Genomic DNA, 16,933 nt, shown 5'->3' with positions numbered 1-16,933 from the left:
CAGAGGTGGGAGTGCCAGGAAGCAGAGCTGTGGCAGACAGGAGGCTGCCGGGGCGGGGTGGCCCCTGGTAGGCGGGCAGGTGGAAGAGCATCGGATATGGGGAGACAGGTAGGTAAACTTGGCCCTAGGTTGCTGAGTGTCGCTGTGTTGGAGGATTGCACCTGGGGGCTGTCCAGGAGGCCATGCTGGTGCTGAAGAACTCAGTGCCAGTTCTCTGGCAGGGGAAGCAGTCTAAGCGTGCTGAGGAATGTGGGTCTCGGGAAACTGCTCGTGGAAACTGGTGTACTGGTTTAGCGGAAGACGGCGGGCATCTGAGGTGAAGAGCACCTGGGTGCCGCAGACAGGGAACACGTGTGTGTTCAAAATGTCACTGAATGAAATGAGACGCTTCTCAAGGGAACATCATATACCATAGTCACAAACCTCCAGTTCTGAGGTCACTGAAGAGTAATTCAGATCAACACGGATCAACTATGTGAACTCTCCCTCTGTGCTTAGCGGCCATTCCAGGTGTCTGTTCACTGACCTGTTTACATTAACTTTAAACAAAATGGAAATATTAAGAAATGGTCTGGTCACTAGAAGTTTTTGCTGTTCATTTCTAGTCTTTGCCTTCTCTAGAGGAAGCCTGAATCCAGTGGCATTTTATTCTGCACGGCCATACGTGTAGGAGCAGGTGAAAGATCTTTAAATGTTTAGCTGATCTTTTGCAGCTGCCGGTCATGTACTTGATGCTAGATTCCTGTGATTTTCCTTATAATTAGAAAAAATGAATACCTTGAATATCCCGCTACTCCTGTGAGCAATTAGATTCTGGTTTTCTAATTAGTGAACTCATAGGGTGCTAGTAGGTTGGACAGATTGGAGAACCCGGAGAAGGACAGTAAGACAGCTTGAGTTTGGGGTTGTGGCTGGTTTCTGGGTTGTTGCTATCCACAGTTTGGGCTGCAGCCCCGGCTGGATGCAGAGAGGACTCAGTCCCTACTGGTCAGGAGTGATAGGGGAATTAGCGACCTAGTCATCTGGGATTGGGATGTCATGCATTTGATGTTCTGTGGCCTTTCTGCTATTAATCCTGTCCGTCAAACTCCTACCTTTAGCCCAGGTCAGACCCGATCATCTATGGTCCAGTGGCTTAACCCACAGTCTCCAACCACAACAAGCTCCAACCCAGCTGTGACACCTCCTTCACCCGGGTCATCCCCTTTCCTCTTTTCTCCTCCTGCTACTGTAGTGGACAAGCCACCTGAAAGGTACGTGGTTTGGAGTGGAATGTGGAATACGGTGGCAGCACACACAGGGGGCTTGACGAACCTGAGCAGGTTCTTGTGTTCTCTGCTGGCAAAGGCTTACCCAGATACCCCCAGCATCCCAGACTTCATGGACAGCACTTACCACCTTGTATCGGGGCGTGCCTCACCCAGTTCAGTAGCAAATTCTTTGGAGGATTTGCCTTACATGAGACCTGCTTGAACCTACTCTGTCGTGCTGGTTGTGCATTTATGAAGAAGTTCTTATTTTGGAAGAACTTCTTGTTCATGAGTATAAAGCACATTCTTTGTTTTAAAGGTAGGCAAGCTGGCACTGGAAACATTCGCTTCCATGGCATCCAGTGGCCAGGTCCATAGAGGACAGAGCTGCTGGCCTCCAGCAAGCTCTTCCACCTGTGGTGGCTCAGGTGCTTCTTCCTGTCAGTGGCTTCCCCCATGCCAGTGAGATGAGGCATTTCCTTCGGATTTGATTAGACTGGGTAAAAGCATGGTTTCCATCCTCTTCACGCACGGACACAGAGGTTGCTTTAACGAATGGTGAGAAGCTGGGCCTGGTATGCCGTCACGGTGTAAATACGGAACACTCAGGCAAGAGCAACAAGCCCCTTCCAGAGCGGTGGCTGCCTGGGGTGGATCTGGGCTCGTGGTTTCCCACCTGTGGAGTGTGGGTGTGCTGCCTTGTTCTGCCAGCTGGCCGTGTGTCTCCAGGTGCGTGTGCTTTTCCTAACACACCAACTGAAGTGCTTGGAAATAAACATGTCCTGTGGTTCTAACAGCGCTGAATGGTAGGAAAGGGCATCCCACCAGGTAGGGAGGAGAATTAGGTGAAGTGGTTCAGTGACAGCTCCTCAGGCTCCCTGAGGAAAGGCTTGAATTTGAAACCCATCGTTTACTTGAAAATCAAGTGCTATTCTTAGCCTCATGTTCACTTCCATGTTAATTTCTTTTTCGGGAGGAGTTGCCCTACTGGTGACATCAGTGAGATTTGGGGAAGGGGGTTGGGGGTGAGGTTTCTCTCTGTTTTCCACATTTTCATTGGTGTCTTGTGTGTTTTCTTTCTTTTCAGTGTCAGCAGTCGGAAGGCTCGAGCCGTGTATCCGTGTGAAGCAGAACACAGCTCGGAATTATCTTTTGAAATAGGAGCAATTTTTGAGGATGGTAAGTGTTAGTGGGAGCCTCGTCTATTAATCCTGTCCGCCGGATCACTAACGTCTGCAGCATGGAGGGAGCAGTCAGTGATGGTGCTGTTGTTGGGAGGGTGAGTGTCCTGCTTGATGCTTTGGACTGGATTAAGCTGCTGTGTTCGGCTCCTAGGCCCCAATACCAGGGGCCTGTCATCGATGGCTGGAATGCCACTGTGTTCTCCTCTTGATTATTCTCCATCTCCTCTTGCGGGTCTTCATTCAGGTCATTTCTCTCCTGACAGGAAGAAGCTAGTGTCACTTGCACTTAAAAAATATTTCTGGCCGGGCGCGGTGGCTCAAGCCTGTAATCCCAGCACTTTGGGAGGCCGAGGCGGGCGGATCACAAGGTCAGGAGATCGAGACCACAGTGAAAACCCCGTCTCTACTAAAAATACAAAAAATTAGCCGGGCGCGGTGGCGGGCGCCTGTAGTCCCAGCTACTCAGGAGGCTGAGGCAGGAGAATGGCGGGAACCCGGGAGGCGGAGCTTGCAGTGAGCCGAGATCGCGCCACTGCACTCCAGCCTGGGCAACAGCGTGAGACTCCGTCTCAAAAAAAAAAAAAAAAAAAAAAAAAAAAAAAAAAAATATTTCTGATTTGCACACTTTTATTATATTTGTTCTCCCAGAGTTGCTAACCAAGTCCATTAAACGCTTCAGGTTTACCAACTCTGAGTCATCCGAGAATACTACTATGCTTAAACATTTTCGATTTCTATTTCCCTTACCATTTTTGTGCTTTACAGTTTTGCTGATTTGAACAGTGTGTGAGTCTCCAGATTCAGGTATTGACTTTGCATATTGAAACAAGGGTGTAGCTTTTGAGGATTTAATATTCATACACAAGCATTTAGGAGCTATGCCTGGTTGAATATATTTCAAAAAGTTCTCTTATGGCTCAGTGTCTTTTTTCCCCTGCTCTTGCTTTCTTCCCTCCCCAGTCCTGCTCATTATGAAATGCATAGGTTGCTATGGAAACCGTGCTGTCATGTGTGGGTGGAGCTCCTCAGCAGAGTTCCAGGGAAGCAGTAGGAACCTGAGATGCTTGGAATGGAATGGTTGATTATCCAGAATGTTTGGGATATGTGGAATGTATCAACACGAGGCACAGTGGTGTATTGTCAGTAATGCAGCATTTGCTGACGATTGTTTTTTAGAAAGCAAGTTGCCTCATTTAGACTAGATTTCTATATGCGTGTGATATGTGCTCTTCAGAGACAGAGACTCCTGGTAGTGTCAGAAAACAAACAACAACAACAAAACCCCACATGGAACAGAATTAGACTTTGTGGAGAAATTTTGTTCTCGGAATAGAAGCAAGATCATTCCTCCATTACCATCACATACATGCAGTTTTGCCAAGAGAATGTGGAACGTAGTTGCCCTGCCCCAGGCCTGTCTCACGTCGGCACACCATATGGCTGAAGGGGAGGCTGAGATGGTAGTATTGAAACGCACTCATTTGAGAAATGTGATGAATTTTTATTTTGTGTGATTAGGTTTGTTTAGAAGACTCTGAACTCCCTCCTGCAGTATGGTTTGTGAGATAGTTACCTTGGTAGAAGGTGTATCTATTAGGATACCTTAGGCTGCAAATAACAAAAATTGACACAGCCGGTTGAATCAGCCATGAAGATGGATTAAAGTCGGGCGCAGTGGTGCACACCTGTCGTCCCAGCTCGTGCAGAGGCTGAGGCAGGAGGATCACTTGCGCCCAGGAGTTCGAGGCCAGCCTGGATAACATAGTGAGACCCCATCTCAAAAAAGAAAAATGGGTTGGGGGAGGGATTAGTTTACACCATAGTAAGTTTGGAAGTAGGGAGTTCTAATTTTAATTCATATTCTCAAAGATGTTATCAAAGACTGAAGTAGTTCCATCTCTCTGCGAAACTGTTCTCTGCTGATGGACCTGGGCCTCTGTCTGGTTTCCCTGGCGGGAGCAAGATGACTGCCACAGTTCCATGTATCATGGCCACACTGTGGTGGAAGGAGGTGTCTCATCCTTGTGTTCCTTTAAGAATGAGAAAACTTTGCCAGGATTTTCTTCGTAGTTTACCCATCCTCACATCCCAGTATGTAGAACTGAGTCACATGCTTACCCCAAATCCATCACTTGCAAGGATTTAGACCAATCAGAATCACACAGGGTATAGGACACCTCTCCTGGGCACACAGCCATGTGAATGAGGGTCAGTGCCTAAAGCCAGCACAGATCTGCCAGTTTGGATAAAAGGGGACACGCTGGTAGGTGTCTGACCCAGGAGACTTATGTTCTCCAGCTCTAAAGTCCTGAGATGACTTGGAGTCTTCCTAAAAAGTGTGCATGTACACACGTACACGTACATAGTCACACAGTGGTACCTATGTACACACACGTGCACACACACATCAGTGTCTCCGTGCGTTTTGGAGGAGGAGAGCCACTGATTGCAGGCAACGTGGATTCTGAACTCTGCAGTTATATTTTGCCTGGGCTCACAGCATGGCTTTCTTATCCTCCATGTGACCTGGAACAGGCTCCTTTGGGACTCTGTGCAGCTGATTCTTCATCCTCAGTGGCAGGGATGGCCACAACATTGATGCTGTATCAAGATAGCACTGGGGCTACTAGAAAAAGAGGGTTCTGAGTTGCTGCAGACGTATGGGGGAGAGGCTGCTGACCATGCTGCCACACTGGGTACATTGTAGCGTGCCTCAGAAGAGGCTATGTTTTGAGGTCACTCACGTTCTGTGCTCTGCAGTGCTGGTGTCTAGCTCTGTCAGCACTTTGCTGGCTGGGGCACCCCGGGTGTCTCAGGAGCTCCTCATTCTGTCCCTCTCCTAAGGCTGGCTACTTGGAAAATACCTTGTGGATGTGTTGACACCCTCTCCCTACCCAGGGATGTGAGTGTCTCATTTAATGTGAGCTACTTGTCTTGCAGGTGCCCCCCTGATTCTTTTATAGCAGGGCAGATAACGTAGTGGAAGGTGTTCAGAATCAACAGCATTAGGCTTACTGCTTAATAGGGACACTTCTTCAAAGGGTACAGTCGGTGTCAAGCCCTTAGGCAGAGTTTATCTGTGTGTGTGTGTTTGCGCCTCACATCTTCTGTGCATAGTTGATCTCTTAGCTAGTTAAAAGCAGGTGCTTGCCCAGAACACGTCTAGTGAAGCCCCTCCTTAAACAGCTATGGGGTCTTCCGGTCTGACAACTGACACTGAGAAGACAGACCGTCAGGTCATCTGACCACAGCTTCTGTGGAGCCAGGCAGTGCTCCAAGTGGCCACTCTAGACAGCTCAGCCCGCAGGAGTGCTGCTGGGAACGCTCCCTTTCTGCAGACCAGCAATACTTAGTGTCCCTGGAATGCCCAAGACATTCTTCCTATGTTCACTTATCCATGTGGAATCTTGCAGCCTCCACAGATGCTCTTGCAGTGCCATTCCTTTTTGTACCTCATACAGGCAATAAAGGAAATCGGTTTATGGCACCCAGTGGCCTTTGGAGAAAACAGACTCGAGGTCAGAGTGACCCCCGGGCAGCCTCGTCAGTAGTTATGCGGTTTGGGATGTGTGCAGCTCTGAGAAATCCTGACCCGGAGTGTGGTTGACACAGGGGTCTTTAGCAATTGTGTAGCTGCATGACTGTCCTTGTTCTTTGCTCTTACTGGGTGGGCCTAGACTTAAGTTATGAGTTCCAGTTCTAGGCGGAAGATGTGTTTCTTTAGTAGACTTACTAATGCCTAGCTGTTGCTCTGGGGCAATGCCTCCCAGCCCCCGCCCGCCCCCACCCCTCACCCCCAGGAGAGGGCTGTGTTTGTAAGGTCTTGGGGCAGTGATGTTGCTTTGATGGCCAGAGGGACTTTCCCTTTTCTCTGGGCCTGGGGAATCCTGGAAATAGGTTTTGCTGGTGACCACCCGCCAGTCCTGCTGTCCTTCCAGACAGGTGTGCTCCAGTCTGATGGGCAGTGGTTGCCTCCCCAGGGGCAGGGCTGGGAGGGTGCTGAGGCAGGAGGTTTCCAGGAGCGACCCCTCGCGGCAGCAGCAGCAGCAGCGGCGGGGCTGCTTTCCTGGCTGTCCCAGGCTCTTTGTCAACATCCACGTGTAGACGTGGGGGAGCAAGTGTGGCCCAAATTAATCCTTAAAAGCCTCTGGCGATTAAACTTGAAAAGTCTCAGATAGACACAGAATAATCCCTGGAAAACAATTTGGCGTTATCCTGGAAAGTTGATCGCATATAGACCCCACAGCCCAACAATTTCGTTGCCAGGTAGATTCCTAGCACAGGGGAATCTGAGAAAAAAATATTGAGTAAAAAATAAGTTCCAGGTGACTAGACATTATGTGCTTCTGGTTAAGCTCACACATACGCAAAACAAATGGGATATTATTAGGGGTATGGACTTGTGTAAAAAAAAAATTCAGTTTTTACTTGTGTAAAAACTGAATTTTACCCATAGCCGTGATAAGATAGAGACATAGCATTCAAGCTACTGGTTGCCTCGTGGTGGGAGATAGGGCAGAGCCCAGGACGCAGCCTCCCTGTGGGTCCTGCGGCAGTTCTGAAGTTGAGTGTGGGTTCCTGGCGCTTACCATGTGCTGATGACACTTCAGTGATTTCAGTATTTGTCACACACATTGTCTATGTTATGCTGAAAACTGAGTCGGTGGAAGGGACCTGCTTCTCTCTGGTGCTACTTGGGGTCCCTGCCCCATACCTGTCTTGTTCCCTCTTGTGGTCTAAAGGCTGTGAGGACACCGTGGCTGAAGCAGAGTGAGGCTCTTGGACTGAGACCTGCAGGCACGGGGAGGGTGCGTGGGAAATGACAGACGCTGAGGCCACCAAGTTCTCCACCCGTAAGAATGGAAAAGCAGAGCCCTGTTGTCCGCGTAGACACTTCTCGGGGGAGGAGCGGTGTGATAAACTAGGAGAGGAGCCCCAGATGGGTATTTTGGGGTTCGATGATACTGAGAGAGGTCAGATCTTCAGAGAGGGAGGGAGAGCCTGCCAGCCTCATCTGCAGCTGCAGAGCCACTTTTCCTGTGCTTGGGGACACCTTGCTGTTGATCTCCAGACCCTTCTAGCCCACCCCACCCGCCGCTTGGCCAGGTCCACTTCCAAGGCTCTTGGATGTTATAGGATCCCCCATGATCACCTCTGTAAAGCAGTGACATCTCTCTCCCTACTGGCTTCTGCCTTCCAGGGAGGGGAGGGCTGGGGAGGTGGTGAATGGGGTTGTGGAGGCGTCTCTCTGGTTTGTTGGTTGGGGAGGTTTCCCCATTCAAGCCTCCTTTCACCTTCAGCGTTGTAGAACATCACCTTTTTCCTCCTCTGTTCATCCTGTCTTTTTTTTTTTTTTTTTTTTTTTTTTTTTTGAGACGGAGTCTTGCTCTGTCGCCCGGACTGGAGTGCAGTGGCTGGATCTCAGCTCACTGCAAGCTCCGCCTCCCGGGTTTACGCCATTCTCCTGCCTCAGCCTCCCGAGTAGCTGGGACTACAGGCGCCCGCCACCTCGCCCAGCTAGTTTTTTGTATTTTTTTAGTAGAGACGGGATTTCACCGTGTTAGTCAGGATGGTCTCGATCTCCTGACCTCGTGATCCGCCCGTCTCGGCCTCCCAAAGTGCTGGGATTACAGGCTTGAGCCATCATGCCCGGCCCATCCTGTCTTTTATTAATACTGAGTCTGTGTTTGTGCAAGTGTGTGGTATGTATAGGGGAGGAGGAGAAACAGTAAGCATGTGCAGGTGAGACTGTATTTGAGACTACCTTATTGCCTCCTCATAGCAGGTCCTGCAGGCTAAGTGCTAGTAACCCCGTGTTGCAGGTAACAGCTGAGCGAGGCCCAGGACTTAATTTCCCAGGTGCACCCAGCTAGCCAGGAGTCTCCTCCAGGGCTCTGACTTGAGCCCTGGGCCCCTTGCCGCTCAGGCCCCCACATTGTTACAACCCTGAGGGCCTCTTTTGCATAGAATCCAAAGCTTTTCCCTGATGGTGGCTGCATACTAGTAGCATTGCCAGCTAGGGTGTTTGGATGAAGTGAGAAGTCTCTAAAAATCCTGGTGTGAAGAACAGTGTCAGGGTCAAGGTCATTGAAGGCATGAAGAAAGTGACTTGCTGCCAGATCACTTTGAGCACATCTCTTGTTTTGCTTATTCATTCATTACACAGATAATCATGTGTCTGACACTGTGCTAGGTGCCGGGTCTCATGTTATAGATGTTACATGCTCTCATAGTCTGGACTAGAAAAGAATGTCTCAGTGTATCTCTCCTATATGTACACGTATGCGTGCACACACACACACAGGACATGCAGGGCGCATAACTGGGAGCCCCAACCTGGTCTGGAGCCAGGGGAGGAGTCCTGGAAGTGGGGGGATGCTGAAGCTGCTCTTTGAAGCATGAGTAGGTGCTGTCCAGGCATAAAGGCAGGGAAGAGCATTCAGGCCCAAGGAAACAGCTCCACGGAGGCCTTGAAGCCAGAAGCTTGTTGAATTTAAGGAAAGTGCAGGTGGTTAGGGGAATGCAGACAGGCAGAATGTGTTCCTGTTCATCGAGGGGAGGGAAGAACAAACAGTTACCCTGTTGCAAAGGACAATTAGAATTGGATTGTCAGTGTCTTCCAAACTGTGGGCAGCTATACCTTAGAGGACCGTGAACTCAATTCGCTGAGTTGCAATTAGCATTCAAAGAATAATACTTTTCTACACAAATCCATGGGGAAAAAAATAATAGAATACAGAAAGGAAGGCATTGCGTGTGCACAGTGAGGGTAAGAGTGTTGCTTCATGAAACTTGTGTGTGTTATGGACGTGTATGCCTGTACTTGGTTTTTGATATGAAATTATTCTCCTGGGTTGTGATCGGAAGTCATCTTTCGAGTTGGTCTGCTGGAGTAGCCCATGCCTCCCCTTTCCTTTACGCCACGGCTGCCATGCCTGCACCTGACCATGGTTGGGGGTTTGAGCTGGGGCCTGCCCACAGCTGGGGGTTATGAAATGCTTCTGCATTGCATTTCCGAACCCTGGTGAGGAGTGCTTGGACCTGTGCCCTTTGCTCTCCAGGCTGCAGTTTCCTCGTTAAGTATCACGTGAATATTTATGAACAGTCCATTGTGCCAGGCACCGTGCCCAGATGTATAAGGCTCAGGCTGCCTTCAGGAGTTCCCCATCCAGTGTGGGAGTCAGACCAGACTGTCAGAGGAGGAGGCATCCAATCAGGTCTCTAAACAGGAGGAATTACCCGGTGAAGAGGTGGGGGAAAGGCATTCCAGGCAGAAGGCACTGCACTTGCAAAGGCCTGGAGTTGCAGTTGGGATTTCTCTGGATGATTCACTGCAGTTGACATGCATGATGTGCCAGTGGAGTGTGAAGGGCTCCTGTAGGGGCGACCGGAGCCAGGTGCCAAGGGGCCTGTGTTACAGACCAGTAAGAAGCTTGAGTTTGAGGCTGGGAGCGGTGGCTCACACCTGTAATCCCAGCACTTTGGGGGACCAAGGCAAGTGGATCAGCCGAGGTCAGTAGTTTAAGACCAGGCTGGCCAATGTGGTGAAACCCCATCTCTACTAAAAATACAAAAATTAGCCAGGCATGGTGATGCTTACCTGTAATCCCAGCTACTCGGGAGGCTGAGGCGGGAGAATTGCTTGAACCCGGGAGGCAGAGGTTGCCGTGAGCCGAGATAGAACCACTGCACTCCAGCCTGGGCCATAGAGCGAGACTCCCTCTCAGGAAGAAAAAACCAAAACAAAAACGCAAAAAGCTTGAGTTTGACTTTAAGCAGGGGAGGGATGTGATCAGCTCTGTATTCTAGATAGTTCACTGAGCATCTTTGTGCAGAGTGGGTTGGAAGGGACCAGACTGGAAACTGGGACACTGGTTAGGAGGCTGCTTTGGGACCGCGTAGATGAGGATTGTCGTGGCCAGTGCAGGGAGGCAGAGCCTGTCAGTGACCCTGGTGCAGACTTTGTGACCCAGCATCCCAGAAGTGGCCCCTGTTCTCTACTGGCCACTCCCTGGTTGAGCTTTTAAGTGAACACCCAGGAGGCAAGTACTTGGGGGCATTTTGTTAAGGTGATTTTTCTCTTCCTTTTCAGTACAAACCTCCAGGGAGCCTGGCTGGCTAGAGGGGACTCTGAACGGCAAGAGGGGGCTGATTCCACAGAATTACGTCAAGCTGCTGTAGCTCCTGGACGCAGAGCCCCTGCTGACCCTGGCACCTAGGGAACTGCCTGGGGGCAGAGAGCCACCTTCCTCCTCCGAGGCTCTGGGCTGCACCCACAGGTACCTCCACACTTGGGAGTTACCATCATCACAATCAGCCTTGGGGGTGGGGGGTGGGCGGGGATGGGAACGCACCGCACTGAACTGTGATTGTGGATCAGGAGGGGGAATGTCAGGATTCGCAGAATGGACTTTTCATTTGTCAAGTATCGGGACTTGTGAGTTTTAATTATCCAGCATATAGAATGAGAGGGAGGGCAGCCTTCTGCCACCCGTGTCGCCCCCACTGGCAGTCACATCACCAGAGCCACCCTGGCTCCCTCTCCTCCCCGAGCACCTGCTGCTGCGATGTTAAAGGGAACTGTGCTGCTCACAGCGATAGGTCTGCAGAGCGCATGCCTGGCTCCGGCGGCCTGGCTGCGAGAGGCTGCTGCTGGTGCGGGGGAGATGGTCCCAAGCCAGAGGGAGGCAGAGAGACGTGCTTCTCCAGCCTACTCTTCCTAGACGGCCACCTGCAGGACCCCACGTCACTGCACTGGCGACGTGCACTGGCGTATTTGTAACAGGCTTCTCGGTGCTCCTCACCCGTGTGCTCTTTTCCAAACACCACCTTTTTGCCTCAAGGTCTCTGTAAATGAAATAAACTGTAATTTACTATTTGATTTGTCTGTCCTAATGTGGGGAAGTGGTTGTGGAAGTCATTGCCCTGTCTTGATTTATGAATTGGCAGCCTGCGATGGGACTCGTCTCTCTCTGCTGTTGGCGTGCTCACAGGTGGAATCTGTTAGTGGGGAGCCTGAAGTATTCGCAGTGAGGCGTGTTCCCGGGGGCAGCGGCAGCCTCTGATGTGTGCAATCCTGGAAGGGCATTCACATCTCCTCCAGTGGCTGCACAGGCCTCTCTACCCTGGTGCCTGCAGGACCTGGAGCAGGGCTGGGGCTTTGGCCCTGGGTGGTTGGTGTGAGCTGTCTCAGTGCCCTGGGACCAGCTCTCCTACCAGCACCATTGCACACCCTTACCCCACACCTCCCAGCATGCCTCTGCCTTCCAGGCCTCCTTGCTAATCTCCATCTGGATTAATTTCAGTGTTGAGGGAGGAGAGGGAGGCAGAGCAGACCTTCCCGGAGGAGCCTTCACCCTTGACCCTGCCCTACCCCGTGCTGATGGCCACCCCCAGCATGGGCAGGCCTTGCTCTGACGCTTCCTCATTCTCCTCCACCTCCAAGCCATGGGGTGCAACAACCTCTTGAGGAAGAGGGGACTTCCCTTGGAATGTGGGGCTTAGTTTTAGTGGCCCCAAGATTCTGAAGCCAGCCCCATGCCCCAGAGGCTGCTTTGGGGCCAGGCATGTCTTTCCACGCATCCCCATAGGAGGTTCCCGGACCTGTCGGACTTAAGCATTTATCAAAGGACAGATGTGTCTGTTGCCTCATCCCCAGATGAACTGACTCAAGAGCTTGCCAGTTAACATCTTGGAAGTCACCTCACGTGGATGACGTGAGGATGTGGAGTTTGGGAGTTGTATGTGTATGGGGAAATGTGCTTCTTGAAAAGTATCCATATTATAAATGAAAATAAGAACAATTTCGATGCAACATAATTTAAAATAATCATGCGCCCAGTGAAGAGCATTGAGACCGCAGAGGAGCCCAGGGCCGCCCTACCACAAGCGGGCCTGAGGCCTGGGCAGGGGCTGGCTTTGCCTGGGGCTGGGGCAGCATAACCTCCAGGAGCATGTTTTCTGAGTTGTCGTTGCTGCCCCGACTCATTGCTTGGGATGTAGAAGGGAACTTGACTCGTGAGAAGAGGTTGCTGGCATGTTCCACTTCTGTGAGGCCCCTCTGCAGGCAAAGGCAAACCTGTGGGCAGCTAGAGCAGGCTCAGGTTAGTGTTGGGAGGGGCTTCCGGGCAGATTCCTAATTGGTCTATCCCCAGGGGCCATTAAAACTAAAACTCCCCGCACCAGGTCTTGATTGATTTGTTTGCTTGCCGGAGATTCTTATTGTTAACAGTGAGATGCACCCAACCTGCCATTCCCCTCAAAGTGCTTTTACCCCCACTTAAAGAAATCACCACCAAGTTTGGCTATCTGTGTGACCTTGGGCAAGATCAGTCACCCCCATGATTCTGTTCCAGCCTCCTAAAAATAAAACGATCCTGAGAAGTTTGGGGTTGAAATGACCTAATAGAAGCAGCGCACCCAGTATGTGGGGAGGGCTTGGCTAATAGGAACTGCTGTTCCCATTTTTCTTACTCCTATGAATAAGAACAGCAGTATCTTGCATCTTTGTCATCAGGGCCTTCTGTGTTCCTTAGATTGATGGGGTGACAAGTAGGGAAGTTCTAAAACTGTGCCCTGTGGAGGCTCCTATAGCCTTAAGAGCTGAAGACCCCTCCGGTGGCCCTCTGGGGAAGAGTGGGGTAATGCCAGAGGGGAGCAGGGGTGTTTCTGTCTGAGAATGTGACGCGTGCACAGCAGTGCGGCCAGGACTGCCAAGGCCTCTGGGCAGGGAGCTTACACCTGGACATGGCCCAGGATGTACTGAGGAGCGGGATCAGGAGGTGTTTTCTTACTTTGGTGGATTATCTTCCTTCCCCTAGAAGAGGAGTGGAGGATGTTTTGCTGTTTTAGCTGGATGGGCGCGGCTGCTCCCCAGGCTCTGCTGAGGCTGCCTGGCCTTCCCTCAGCCCTACCTTGCTCAGCTCCTGCAGCACCAACTGCAGCTGCCTAGACCAGGTCCATATCCTGTGTTCATTCAGAGGCACTTTGGTGGTTTGGGGCAAACAAGAGCACTCAGGCCATGCGTTTCTTGTTGGCACTGGGGCTGCAGGGCTTGCATCTGATGGTGCCACCCACAGGGCCTTCCCTGGTGTTCCCCACATCTGTAAAGGAGATGCCAGGTGAAAACAGAGCCAAAGGACTTGCAGGGGCTGCAACCTCACCCTCTTTCCTTTGTAGTATCAGCCACACCTGCGGTTGGGGATATGGAAGGGAAAAGCAATGGGTATCCATGCCAGAGATGGATGTCTAACTCATTCTTTCCTTATAGTGACTGCACAAGCCAGGGGACATTAGCCCATTTTATGGATGAGAACATGGAGAAGGAGCACTTGCTTCCTCAGGTTCAATAAGCTAGTCACATGTTCTTTCTGCTGTGCCATCTTGTCCTCAGGGCCATGCTGTTATGAGTCGAATTGTTTCCCACTTTCCAAATTCATACGTTGAAGTCCTTAGCCCCTAGTCCCTCAGAATGTGACATCATTTGGAAATAGAATCTTTGCAGATGTCACTAGTTAAGCTGAGCACAGTAGGGTTGGCCCTAATCCGATATGACTGATGTCCTTAAAACAAGGGGAAATCTGGACACTGAGAGACTCGCACAGAAGAAAGATGACATGAAGAGAAACAGGGAGAAGACAGCCATCTACAAGCCAAGGGGAGAGGCCTGGAATAGACCCTTCTTCACAGCCCTCACTGAAGGAACCAACCCTGTTGACGCCTCCATCTTGGACTTCCAGCCTCCAGAACTGGGAGAAAATGCATTTCTGCTTAAGGTGCCCAGTTTGTGGTCCTTCGTTACAGCAGCTCTATGAAAATAAGACAGTGGTGAAAAGTGCATGTTGCATTACAGACAAGGTGTTTTGAAATCTTATTTTTGCTATTTTATATCTTGGTGACCTCTGGTAAGTTACTTGACCTTTTTATGGTTCTGTTTGTGCCTGTGAAATGGAAAGAGGAGACGCAACCTGTGGGATGTGACAGTTAAATGAGAGTGAATGTCCTGTGCTGGATGGGTGCATGGTAGGAAGTGGGGTTTAGTAAATGGAGATGACTGGCGAAGGCAAGGGGCAGGGCACTGTGGCGGTTGGGGGTCGGTTTCTGTCCCGCTTCTCATCTCTAAATCTCCACCTGCTTCCTGCCAGCATCTGTTCTGCAAAAGCCATTCCTGCTCTTGTCCTTTGCCAACGTTGCTCAGCCTCTCCCCTCCTTCCCAACACCACTCTCCACTATCCACTCCAGGCTCCTGCTCTCTTGGGCTTGCCTTTCTTCCCATTCACCTCCAGGCTGGGCATCTTCTCACCTTCTTAGGGGTTCTCCCAGTCTCTCAAAACCAGTCCCGGTGACCCCTTCCTTGGCCAGATATTTTCCACGACTTCTTGAATCTTCTTGAGCCACGTGGCTTTCCTCTGTCCACTCTGAGGATGCTATTCCAGGAGCGTGTCCTCAAACAGCTGTCCCGCTCCTCGTTCTGCAAATGTCTTCTCAGTTGCTTCTCAGCACTCTTCCTCCTTGACTGGCCTGAGCAGTAATTTATTGCTACCTCATTTGGGCAGTTCAGCTCATTCTAACGCTGAAATCTCTAGCTGAAAGTATCTCAACCTACTGGTTAGAATACCTTGGAAAACACTATCTGAAGATCAACTTGATTGGAAAGACTTCTATTTTTGGCCCAACAAGGGACCTGCACTTTAAATTTGGGCAGTGAATGCATGGCAGCTCAGGGCTGTGCATTGGTGTCTGGATTTCTTCTTCCCTGTGGAGTTTAGCAACTAAGGAAACACTGCAAGGTGGAGCAGCTCCCATGCTGGGAGCAGTAGGATCAGACCCAGCCAGGCCAGTTTTCACAGGTGCTGCCATCTACCCTCAGTCAGGCTGGCTTGGGGCATGGAGATCCCTATAAACGGGTTTTTCAGACTAGGGAAAACTTGGAAACCACTGTCTTGGCAACATACATGCTGCAGCAAAATACCTGAGTAACTACTAGTGGTATACATTTAAAAATCCCCTCCCCAAACCGTGCCCTTTTGTGGAACCCTTTCAGGCTGACTCAGGGCTTCACCTCACAACTTGCTTTGGCCAATGGGGTAGGAGCAAACTTGATTCAGTCAGAGGCATGGAAAGTGTTATATGCCTTTCCAGGGTCTCTTTTAGAGCCCTGGCTTTGCCATGAAAATAAACCCAGGCTAGCTTGCTGGAGGATGAGAGGCCACATGGAGCAGCACCACTGCAGACCAGACAGCTGCAGGCTGACCACGGAGGTACAAACAATCCCAGCTCAACCGAGCCTGGCTCAGGTCAGCACACCCCAGCCTGCTTCTCCAGCTGACTCATAGTCTCATGAGAAATAGTCAATGGCGATTGATCTAAAGCGGTGGGTTTTGGGATGTTCTGTTGTACAGCAGCAGCTAACTGCCTGCCACTTGGCCCCATTGTTCACTTTGCTTTGGACAGTCTTGGTCCATGATCGGTGTTGAGATCATGCCTTACCCAGTGTTTTTTGGGAAGCTACTGTTTTATTTCCAAGAAAATTGCTACAGTAGCAACTGGCTGACTTGAAATTAAAGTGCCAGAGATACTTGTAATCAAGTCATTTTAATCTGTGTACATTTGCAGAGTTTATAAAAAATACGTTAGAGCTGATTTGTACATAAAGGGACAATGTTTTCTATTTGCTTGGGGGGAATTCAGCACACAGAAGCAAACAAGCCTCTAAATACATAGGCATCGCTGGGCATAATTTTTTTTAACTGCTCTGGCATATAGTGGCTGGCTGTCTCCGTGGCGGAGACCAATTCTTAGCTAATGATTCCTAACTGTGGGCTGAATTCTTTTGGCCTGAGAGCTCTTCTAGAGATTGTTAGAAATAGTCACACTGACCCAAGAATGAGTCTGTTCAATTCGAAAAGGGCACCCCCTTTAGCCAAGGGTGCACATTGTAGGGGCCTCCTGCCAGCTCTGGGTGGGTTCCCAGCCCAAGGTGGCTTTTGTTTCAAGTTAGGGGCTCTCTGTGAAAAGCCCTGCTCCCTAATAGGTCAATTTTCTGAAAATTTTAAATCTAAAATTGCATTTATAGTATTTTGCACACCAAAAATTTGTGCTCACAACTTGCTTCCCGTGCTGTGTTCAGTGAGTATGCTGTGTTCAGAAATGGATCTGTTGTGTTTCACAAAGCTGAGTTTGTTTTACTATCTAATAGTCTTCTCTTGCTGAAAGGAAAAATAATTTGAACAATCACCAGTTAAGTAACACATTAAAAATGTACTGTACTTGAATTTATCTTGTGGGAAATGTTTTCTATTTAAAATCCAGCTGGTGATTGCTTACTGCTCCTTTGTGACCCATATTAATGAGTGGAATCCAAGGGACAAGCCTGCAGAAATGTCAGAAGAATCGTGGCCAATGGGGAGCTGAGCCTCTTGATGGCACAAGGGTCCTGAGGGATGACAGGGTGAGACCATGTAGAGGAAGAACTTTGGAGTCAGACGGGGACTCCACTCA

General features: G+C 50.1%; 1 protein-coding gene across 4 annotated transcripts in view; it reads left to right on the top strand.

Annotated features, from left to right (window-relative positions):
- Nucleotides 1-11,310, top strand: part of ARHGAP10 (Rho GTPase activating protein 10) — a 333,877-nt gene extending 322,567 nt beyond the window's left edge. For 3 of the 4 annotated variants that reach the window (XM_050790898.1, XM_050790897.1, XM_050790901.1), the window contains 3 exons: nucleotides 1,101-1,253; nucleotides 2,338-2,429; nucleotides 10,527-11,310. In XM_050790898.1, coding sequence (XP_050646855.1) covers nucleotides 1,101-1,253; nucleotides 2,338-2,429; nucleotides 10,527-10,615 — 334 coding nt within the window. In that variant the 3' untranslated portion in view covers nucleotides 10,616-11,310. The remainder of the gene's footprint in view (nucleotides 1-1,100; nucleotides 1,254-2,337; nucleotides 2,430-10,526) is intronic. The other variant, XM_050790899.1, reaches the window with a different exon arrangement.
- The last annotated feature ends 5,623 nt before the right edge of the window (nucleotides 11,311-16,933 follow it).

This window comes from Macaca thibetana, chromosome 5 (genome assembly GCF_024542745.1).
Source record: "Macaca thibetana thibetana isolate TM-01 chromosome 5, ASM2454274v1, whole genome shotgun sequence".
NCBI lineage: Eukaryota > Metazoa > Chordata > Mammalia > Primates > Cercopithecidae > Macaca > Macaca thibetana.
Note: the sequence above shows the minus strand (reverse complement) of the source record. Positions and strands in the feature narration are given on the sequence as shown.